Below are 11,141 nucleotides of genomic sequence, written 5' to 3'. Positions count from 1 at the left end.
TGAAAGCACAGACTGCAGGGACAGATGATAATAGCAACAAGCAAGTAGACAAGAGACAAAGTGTGCAAAAGCTGGGAGTTCCTCCTGCCCCTGCTGGAGAGAAAATTCCTTAGGTGCTGCATGGGACAGTGGGAGCGGCTGGAAAAATCGGGCCCAATCAGTGCTTGAACAGGTTGGTACTTACTTTCACTCTGTATTTCATTTTTGGCTGTAACCTTTTGGCCTGTGCAAATGAATATCTTTTTTTCTAACCTGTTTTGCAATGCCTACTAAGGGAAAAAACTGCTCGTCATTGTCGATTTGCTGATTAAATGTTAAGTGTTGTGTTAGCTCAGCCTAACACAACAATGCATTTTTTCAGTCTGAAAAAAAGAAGCATGTGGACATCTTCATATAGTTGCAGTTCATTTCAGCACATCCTCATGAGAACCTCAAGATTTGACAGTCTGCTAGTCTGGAACTAGCTCGCTATAAAATAAACTGCTTCACAGAGACATATTTTATTAGGTATCTATCACTAACCTGATCTAATAATTCTTTGTGCGAACAGCAATGAAGTGAGAAACAATGTTTCATAAACCCATCAGCATGGAGGCAGCTTTAGTGCCTTTGAAGCTGTAATAGCTTCCCCATCTAAATCAGCCCTCTAATCAAATTACGGAAACTTGCACAGATCTTTAAAACTGGAGCAGTGCTGTCCTCTAAAATACATCTGCTATATAGCTGTCATCTGCTGCCTACTATTTTAATTGAGTCATATAGAGTTCTTGGGACAGAAACGTTTTCTCCGAAAGATCTGTACTGCTGAAGATGTTCGTGTGCTGGGAAGAAGCCTTTTTACCTCCAGACAGGTATCAGCAGACTGTTTCTATTTTCTGTACTGTAAGGGCTCAGGGAAACACTGCTGTAGTATCCTTCTCCCGACTCCCATTCTCTTTAGCATTTTTCTAGGTGGCCTATATTGAGTCCATGGTGACATTGCTAAAATACTTAAAATGTGCATTACCACCTCACAGCTTTTGGCACAGCTCCCACATGGGAAATGTTCCTGCAGTCAAGACCCATGGCACATAATCTTCCATTAGGAGCACTCCTTGCAGTTCTCTGCTGCTCCTTAGAGGAAGAGGCTTTCCACTTCCTTCACACATGCTATTGTCTATTCCCCCTCAGTTTATTTTACTGCTTTTTTTTTGTCTGACTCCATGCAGTTAAGTAATAGGGTGGATGGACCAACAATTCCTCCGAAGGCAGAGATGCAGAGAAATGAAAGGGACAGTTTCAACCATCCCTAAGCTGTGCAGTAGTTGTGAGATGCTGAACTTCCCTGAACTGTAACAAAAGACAGTTCAGACAAGACGCGCAAGGCTCAGGTGATTTTAACCTTTTAATCTCATGAATGTGTATCTCAGCAGCAAACACAAGTTAGCTTTGAAAAAAGCTTTTTGCAATACCTCAAACCATTGACTGATGGCAGACTCACGGAAGGAACTGTCCCAGGCATGTGACCGTGGATCATGCTGCTCAGGTGTCCCCTCTCAGAGCGGCTCCCTTGCAGAGCTCTGCGAGAGGACTGCAAGGTTCATGCTCCAGCGGGGACTGTAGGGATCACCATTTAGGCATGACAGCGTGCCAGTGTTATGGGGAACAAAAGTGCCTGCAAGGTTCAGCACCATCCCACCTCAGCCTCTTTAAAGTACTTACCCATACAAAGTAGCAACCAGCTATACTCAAAAGCTCCTCCCTATGAAAAGTTAGCTGTAGCTTGATCACTAGCTGGTCATGGTGGAGGATGATGCACCACTGTGTAGAGACAGAGCCTCACAGGCAGCAGTTCCTACTCAGTTTTTTTTTTTTGTTTTTTCCAGTTAATACAAACTCCTACTGCCTGATTTGGGCATGGAGAAAAAAAAAAAAAGTAAATGCTTATTTAAAGACTTTTCCTTCTCTTTCTCCTGGCTCATCTTAGACCAAACACCTATCTTCCCCCTTTCCTAGTCTCAATTTCCTTTGCTTTTGCTGCAGGTTATGCTCAGTCTGTCCCAATTCCTTTGGTGAGACAACAGCAGTACAGGAGATCAGACATGTGCGCAATGGTCTCTGTGCTTCTTACTGAGTTTCCTCCTCTCTTCTATGCTTCGTACTGTTCCCACCCTGGCACAGTTGCCAGCAGGCTGCAGTCCCACAGGGGTGTCCCCAATCTTCTGTGGGCCACACTTTTCAGGGCTGTCCCCACCCCCGCACTAGTGGTGAGCCTCTAGGGACATCCCCACCCTGATACAGTCACTCCTAGGCAGCACTCCCACAGGGATGTCCCTGCCCCAGCATGAGTTCCCCATGGGCTGCAATCCTCAGGGTTGCACCCTAAAGCCAGGAGCACCTCCTGGCTCAAGTGTCTTTAGCTGCACATCTCCTCAGCTATCTCTCCCTCCACATCTCCTCCAGTATCTCCCATGCGTCTCCTTACATGTGGTTTCATGCGTCTCCTGCCCTAGTAGCTCATGCTCTTAACTGTCTGAGCCAGGGCACTGCAGGCTCCTCTGAGGGTAGGGTATTTTGGGGAGCAATAGGGTGCTTCCCTTGATTTAACAGCTGTCTTGGGAAGCAGCTGTGACAAGCACATGGCAGTTCATGGCCTCCTACCAACACAGGCCACACTGCAGCTCCCAGCTAACTGGACTTACCACGTATGCCCAATCCAGCACTCAGATGTGAGCTAACTGGGCACTCATATATGAACACAGCAAACCCTGCAATTGATGCCCAATACAAAGAGAAGCAGGGAAGCACATTTCCCAAGGAGGGCAGAGGAGAGCAATGCACTACTGCAGGAAATCTATCCTGGCAAACACGAGAAAAGGGTAACTAAGCTTGTTCTTTAAGTAGTAGAGAAATCACTGGAGTAGAACAGGCAGGGACAGTCATATCTGCATACACAGCTTCAGAAAACACATTAAAAATTTATTTTAAATATATTATAAAAGGAAATCCATTCAACCTTAAAAACACTAGGCATTCGATCAATGATTCCCGATTTATGAAAGCTACTACATTAAAGTGCTAGAGTCCTTTACCACCCAGATATTAGGCTGTCAGTCCTAATATGCACAGAAATAAATATACACTGGTTCAAGAGACACCATCCAATTTCACAGATAAAATGCATGCAGTACAAGGAATAGACAAACTTAGACCTTATCACCAAGATCCTGGAAAATGCATTTTAAAACTAAGTCCATTAATCACCCTAGAGGCTAAAGCTATTTTTACTGTTATCATAAGGGCTAATGTCTTAGTCTATTAGCCTGATCAGTTTTTATCTTGTTTCCTTGTCCAAGTTCACATTTGCTTGCTTGCTAATTGGGATTAAAACTTTTTTTCCTAGAGTTGAACTTCTAGCTTAGAGACCACAAAGATCTGGGGGCTTTAAATAAAACCTCCAAATCCTTCACATCTGCTGGAACCATTGAAGCGTTCTGGGTAATACAGAAGCATCAAGAAAGCTCAGAATAAAGTGAATAAAAGAGCATACTCAGCTAGCAGAGGCAGAATCAAAAAACAGGCAAATGATTTTTATTAGGATTTCCATAATCTGTCATTGTCTAGTTTTATACACAGATCTCCAAGTTAAAGCATGACAATAAGAATGAACAATCAGAGCAGGAGGTCAGTTTATTTCAGTTATACTTTAAATTTATAATGTGGATGAGGCAAACTGACTGGTTAATGAGGAATATGGAATGAATTGAATTGACTTGTCAGTGGTGAATGCTGGTAGAAATTTCAGATCTCACATTTCCCATTCTCTACCCATTGAATCTTTCTCCTCCATTCCAACCAGGTGATGAACTGCAGCTTGTCTTAAGATATGGACACAATGCTCACTAGGTCAACAAATAAAACACTTAAGGTGAATATTACATAGGCTTGGAAAATGCAGCAAACTAGCCTTGCTTAGGATCAAGCGATAGGTCACTGAGGAACTGGGAGCAGATCCCAGTACTCCAGTCTCTGATTCTGGCTCCCCTTTTACTATAGCCTATGAAAGGCCTTTTAACAACTCCCCCTCTTCCCCCAAGATTATCCTAAAGCTATTCACCATTTTAACAACAGTTTGCTACCTATTTAAACTGCTTCTCATGCTAAATAATGCTGTTAGAATGGGAACCACACCTGGATTGCTGCTTGTCAGATAATTACTGGTTTAGCACCATTAGGATCCTTTGTTGCAGATGGTTACTGGAGAGTACTGACATGAAATGGAGCACCTGGAGTAGATGCAGATGCAACTTGAATCCCACATGCTAGCAAAGCCAGCCTATATTAACTTTACTCAGAGTCTCTTCAGTTGAAAACATTACAGGCTGACTGCATGAGGCTGTCTAATCTCTCCAGTCAAAACCACTCAAATGTCTGTCTATATCCTGAAAGATGATTTGAAATGAAACTTTCTTTTTGTGCAGCAGTTATGTCCCATATGAATTTTAGCAGGTAGGAGAAAGACTTAAGTGATGTAAGCCAGTGTAGCTACTATGATGCTTCTAGAGTAGTTACAACAGCACTATATTCTTGCAATACTACATACTGGTGGTGCCTATTTGACTTTCAATACATTGTTGTCTCAACACAGCAGCTTCCTGCTAATGGAGCAGGAAAGTTTGCTGACTGGAATTATCCAGTAAAGGAACCAGCCTTATGCACAGAAATTGCTTTCTTGCTACTTCTGTATTAGAGACCGAACTACACATTTTAAGTGTTTACCAGTTATTCAAGGCATTGACTTTCTGAAAGACTCTTCTAGTACAGATTTGATATGCCTTTGGGACTATTTCTGATTTGGATATTTAGAACACAAAATACAGAATCTTGGATGTAGCTGAAATGCATGAGCCTTCACTATGAGGTGAAACAACTAAAAGCCAACCAAGTTATCCCGTGGTCTAGCTTTAGTGATTATACTGTACCAAGCCAAGATAAGCTACTATAACTTCCAAGTCTTCCTATTTGGAGTGACAAAAAACCCCAGTCATTATCGATATTGGTTTAATAGAGAAACCCAGGAGCTTCCAAATTTCACCAAAATTTTGTACTGACAGTTGAATATCTAAAAAACCACACACACACACACACACACACACACACAAACACTGTGAAAGTCAAGCTCTCTCATACACCCTTATCCCCCTAGCCCCCTCCTCCCCTCTTTTCTCTTGTCCAGCAAGGCACTAGGAAATGGTTCAAGTTTAGGCATTTGCTGTACATTTACATGTAAAAAGGCACATCTTTATTTTAATGATGCTGTATTCCCCTTCCAGTAAGGCTCACATGTTCTTCTGCTATGGTGTGGAAAAAAAAAGTTAATTCCCAGGCATGAAAAAAGACACCTTGCACATATAAGAGCACAAAATCTATTACTTTGTTTCTTGGCCTTAGAGATTAGCACCCATATAAATCAACAAGAGCTTCAAGAGCAAATCAAAGTATCATTATGTGACATAACACATATCCAGGGATTCCCCTGTTGTTTGGGATTCTGATATTTAGAAGTAGCAGAATTTATGCAGCCATGGATATAGGAGTTGTTTGAATACTTTCGGGGAAAAAATGAGAAGCATTTATTTTGCATTATATAATCACTGGTATTTAGTCTCCACTCTTGGCATGCATGTAGATGTGAAGATTTCCTTATATATTCATGCTTTAGCAATTTTGCTTACAAATAACCAAAAGTAATCGGAATAATTAACCAGATTGCTCAGCAAAGGCTCAATTAAAGAGGCAGATCATGAAATGCAGCTTCTGTTTCTCAATCAGTGGATGGTTGCCTATATTAAGTCTTCTCGTTAGTCAGCAAAGCCTCTAAGATAGTGAAAAGTAAAATTGATGTAAACAAATATGGCTCAAAGCCCAGTGAGCCAGTGAGAACAGCACAGAATTTGAGGGGCATTTACCACACTCAAATCCCAAAGTTTGAAAAAATTGATGTGATCAACCATACTGAGAAGAACACGGTGGGACCACTGCCACCAAAGCTCCAGTTTCCCTGTACTGGCAATCAGCTGTCGAACAGGAACTGCCTCAGTATTACCTAATCTTCTGGTGCATTCTGCTAAGAGTTGTCCTTTCCCACCAAATTAATATTACTAAGAGGTAGAAGACCTGCTCGTTATTGTAGTTCTCTCTGAAGCAAGCATCCAGTAAGCCAAGCAGCTAGGACTCCAAAGCCCTGTTCCAAAGATGAGCTCAAGTACAATGCTAACTATGCATTTTAGAAGCTAATTCTCTCATTGGAAAACTAAGACACCCTGCAAGCTGTAAGGAGAATGACCGGCAGTTCATATATATAATTCACTGACTGTGTCTCAATTATAATAAACTAGCACTGTCAATGGGTAAACAGCTTCTTATTCCACAGGTCTTAAAACATACATAAAGACATCTAGTCAGGCCACTTAGCAATCCAGACTCAGCACTACTAGACTAATGAGAGCATTAATAACTTAAGGAAAGCAACAGCCAGACACAAAGCAAGAAAAACTGATATTCTCTCTCATAGGAATGAAAAGGGCTCCTCATGACAGACATATTGCAGTTATGGAGAACTTAAGATGTCAACTCTATTTGACACTGGTCCCACTTTCACAGAAATGCTGCTGCAAAACTGTCACAAAGTCCCTAGTCAAGAGACTTTTTCCTTTCTTCACTCCCAAGATGTGAGACCCCAATATATTTTGCAAACTTCAGTCCCAGCTGCTCATGTTTCCCTTGCTCTGTAATTGCATATTCCAGGTGAGTTGGCAGGACAGATCAGAGATAGGCTCAGCTCAAGGAAGCAAGAGGCGGAAGTGATTTTAAACCTAACTTGCAGTCAATGCGTCAGACTTGGCAGCTCAAAAGGCAGCTATCCTATTCTGCTCTCAAGTTCCAAACATAGGTCTGGAACATGGACAACAATCCTACAATCAGCAACATAAGAAAGGGTTTATTTCTAGAGCTCTGTATGGCGGGGGGAGAGGGGAAGCCTGCTTATTTCTTGACTCTAGGCGAAAACCTCCTTGATTTCACAGAAGAGAAAGATACCCCAGGGCAGAGCTTTCATGCCCCTCCAAAGAAGGGAAGTCCATTAACCATGTTGTATCAGAGCCCTCTGGAGAGAGCTACCTTGTTCTTCCTGAGAATGTTTCAAGCTTTTATTTCCACTGCATGCTGCCTCCTCCTGTAGCTATCCTGCATGGGCAGTTGGACAAAGTCCAGCCAGGCAATTGCTGGAAAAGGGCTAGTTTTACTGCTTTATGCAGCATCTTCACAAAAGGCTAACTGCATGCTGATTCACAGTTTTACTAGAAAATGTGACTTCTATTTTCAGTACAAGACTTAAGTCTGATGAACTATTGAATCTGTTTTTGTAACAATTTCATTTTAAATCAGTGTGCTTTTTTGTTTTGTTTTGTTTTTTTCTAATATGCACTCACTTCAGATAGACTCAAAAATAGAGTTGAAGCCAATGGTCTCCTTTTCATCTCTCAGTATCAGTACTTTTTTGCAGCTCTGAGGATGAGACAATTCTGGTTCAGTATCTGACATATCCTGCAGTCAAAACAGAAGGGTAAATGCCTTGCAGTGCTGACTGACTGCACAATGGACAGGGAACTGAGATGATTCAGGGACTGGAGTATCTCTCATATGAGGAAAGGCTGAGAGACCTAGGCCTGTTCAGCCTGGAGAAGAGAAGACTGAGAGGGGATCTTATTAATATGTATAAGTAACCGCAAGGAAGATGTAAAGAGGACAGGGCCAGACTCTTTTCAGTGGTGCCCAGCAACAGGACAAGAGTAAATGGGCACAAACTGAAACACAGGAAGTTTCATATGAACATGAGGAAAAACTTCTTTTCTATGAGGGTAACAGCACTGGAACAGGTTGCCCAGAGAGGCTGTGGAGTCTCCTTCTCTGGAGATATTTAAAACCTGCCTGGATGCAATCTTGTACAACGTGCTCTAGGTGACCCTGCTTGAGCATGATTTCCAGAGGTCCCTTCCAACCACAACCAATCTGTGATTTTGTGGTACCAATGGAACTGGCCCATCAATTCCACATCTCACCTTAAGTAAACAGATTTCCAGTCATACCAAACTATACAGTGCTGTAGGCACTGGGAAGGAAGCAGAGATTAACAGCACATTCCCTCAAGCCTAGCAATACACCACTGACCACAGGAATCATGCCTGGAATAAACTTCAGACTGACAAACAAAGACCAATGGTTAATCTCAGCCCAGATTTACTTAGCCTGAATTAATCTGCTCACACCAATTGCAAACTGAATTAGCCTTCACATCTCTTAAGGAAAAATGAAGTTTGCCTTTATTTAGATATAACTCTGAGAAACCCTAGAGATGTCCATGCTAAAAAGATGCTGAATGAGAGGCAAATTTGGAATCTGATACACAAAAGCTCTTAGTGAACCTGTAAGAACGGCATTCACTTAGAAGCCCTCTGTGAAATTTTCACCTTGAGAATTCAACAATAAGCAACAAACTGACTGCAAAGTGAATGGACCAGAAACACAGATTCTTCATTGCTCAAAACTACAGTGAAATCTCCAACACTTGGCCTCACCTCCTTTAGAAGGCATTCCTTTATCATTTGAAACATAACAACACTAGACCTGCTTAAAATGTTTTTTGGTTTAGGGCAAAGAAAATTCATTTCATTTTACATTCTGATGTCATTTTGGGGGGAGTGGGGGATACCCATGATATTGGAGGATTGGAATTTTGTGTTCAAGATTTTACTTATATGGACTTTGGAATATAAAACGCCTGTGTGTGAATGCTTTAGCAGGTGGTAAAGCAACTACAAAAAGTACTGTACTTCAAAGGTCATGGAGAATAATCATTTATGCCAGACACAGACAGGAAGTAAAAAAAAAAAAGTAAAAAAAAAAAAAACAAAAAAACCACACACACACAAAAAACAAGTTTGAATCACATTCAGGCTCCTCTAAACACAGAACTTCTGTTGCAGTCTCAACACAGAAGTGGCTCTAGAAAAGCCTTTTGAATCCTACCATCCCCAGAAGAGAAGGATGCAGCATCTTCACAATAAAGACTGGCCTGCTAGTTAACACCTTCTCCTGAGATTCTCCCTTTTACCTTCATTAACTGTTTAAAAAAAAGTATTCTTAAAAAAATTTTTGTAACCCCCCGCAGTAAAAACTATAATTGTTTTATTTTTTCATATACATACACACACACACACACACATATATATATGTGTGTGTATATATATATATAAATATATATATTTCTCAGTCTTTTAAAGATCAAGATTTCTGTTAAACTTTTCCAAGACAGTTGAGTTTGTGTGTTCAAACATCCACTGCTGTGTTGGAGATGAAGGATTGCAGCTATTCATAAAGATCTTTCGGTCACTCTCACTGCAGTCCATACAGCTGCTGCTTACAGGATGGTAGAGGGTCTTGTCCTAGAGAAGAGAAGTTTGAAGTGAGGTTGCCAACTGGAGAAGCACAGTTACTTAAAACCAACAGAAAGAAGCTTAAAAGCCAAGACAAACCATTTTATCACCTGCCATGTAACTGAAGAACTTGTTGCACACTTAACTGGCTGGTCAGCGTGTACTATCTTCTTTCACCAGCTGCCTACCCTTACCTAACAATATATCTAGCCCAATCCTCATATTTGCACTGGGAAGCTCAAAGGCTGTTTCTGAAGTCAGATTCTCCAGCTTAGAGGCTCACATTATGCTGAAGGCACTCCATGGCACTGTGCATACAGATTGCAAGGACTAGGACAGAGCATTTGTCAAAAACTTACTCACCAGTTTACCAAATAAGCATTGCTTAGAAGGATTAAAATCCTTATCTAACTTTGGCATAATCTTCTGGTGTTCAAAAGAAAATAAACCAAGCACACCTTTTTGCAAACAGGTTTTTTGAGGGTGTTGCATCACCTCACTGCCACCTGTGGATTGGACTGCAAGGAGAATGTCCTTTTGCATAGCAAGCCCTGGAGGAATAGGGCTCAGCATTTCTAACTGGAGGAACAGGGAAGCCGCCTCTTTCTAATAATAGCTAATTGATGACACACTGACAACAAACTGCCCACAGATACTCTTATCAAAGCCACATGAACAGATGAATAAAACATGAGTGGTGTCATTTTAAGGAAATCCAGGTGCCTACAGACAATTTGAGACTTTAATACACACACAGAAACACATGCACTCACTTTTCTGTATTTCCATAGCTGGTTCCCCTTCATTCCATGACAATCATAGAGGGTCACAGGGCTGCTGTGGGAAATGGCATCAAAACAAAACTTCTTGGTATGCTGAGGATCCCCAGGACGGATGTCTTCTCTCCAGCTGAAGGTGAATATCTGCCAGGACAAATAGAGCCCTCAGGACAGCAGGTACAGGGAAGGATGCTTCCACTAGGAGAATGACATTCCCTTCTCTGCCCACAGGGTGGGGATCACTTCAGGGAAAGGACAGAACTCTCAGAGAAATCTAATTCCACCTCTGGAGAGTGCTGACTACGGGGGTCTGCATCAGCTACCCCGCAGACTGCCACCCAGCATGCTAAATGAGGCTGTGCTGCTGCAAACAGCTATGCTAGTTAGCTTGGGTACTAAAAGCAGCCTTGAGTGTCTCTGCAATGCAGACACACATCATGGATTAAGTGAGCAGCTGACCAATTACAGCATTTCCCAGCTAGCAGAAAAGGACGAGAGCTACAAGAGCTCTGAGTTATACCAGCAGTAAATACCCTACTCTGCACAAACAGCCTGCATTCACCTTGAGAAGAGGCTATCCCTATGCCTTCTCAGACAAGAAAAGAGGAGGCCCTCAGGTCCCCACCCCACTCCACGGGAGTGCCAGAAGAACAAACACTAGCAAAGTGCTTCCTGAAGCTCTCTTCTACTGACCTTGCAATGATCTCAGGCTTTCCTGATCCCTTTGTTGCAGTGAAATGAAAGGGAGGGTGGGGAGTTTTTACAGAAAAGAGAAAGGGTGTCATCTCTACTAACTAGGTATAACTTATTAACACCTGGCAGAGTCTTGGCCTTGCTGTAAGCTGTCAGATACTGGCAGATGAAGCCTGGAAATCCCTAAGCCACAGTG

The 11,141-nt window shown here is 42.0% G+C and overlaps 1 protein-coding gene across 1 annotated transcript in view; it reads right to left on the bottom strand.

Annotated features, from left to right (window-relative positions):
- Positions 1-2,937: 2,937 nt before the first annotated feature.
- GALNT10 (polypeptide N-acetylgalactosaminyltransferase 10) overlaps positions 2,938-11,141 on the bottom strand; it is a 94,696-nt gene continuing 86,492 nt past the window's right edge. Inside the window, exons 11-12 of the mRNA XM_062587215.1 lie at positions 10,247-10,396; positions 2,938-9,482 (exon numbers count right to left, since the gene is read on the bottom strand). Of these exons, the coding sequence (XP_062443199.1) occupies positions 9,315-9,482; positions 10,247-10,396 (318 nt within the window). The 3' untranslated portion in view covers positions 2,938-9,314. The remainder of the gene's footprint in view (positions 9,483-10,246; positions 10,397-11,141) is intronic.

Source organism: Rhea pennata, chromosome 14, assembly GCF_028389875.1.
Source record: "Rhea pennata isolate bPtePen1 chromosome 14, bPtePen1.pri, whole genome shotgun sequence".
NCBI classification, from domain to species: Eukaryota; Metazoa; Chordata; class Aves; order Rheiformes; family Rheidae; genus Rhea; species Rhea pennata.
This window is presented reverse-complemented; position numbering and strand designations above follow the sequence as displayed.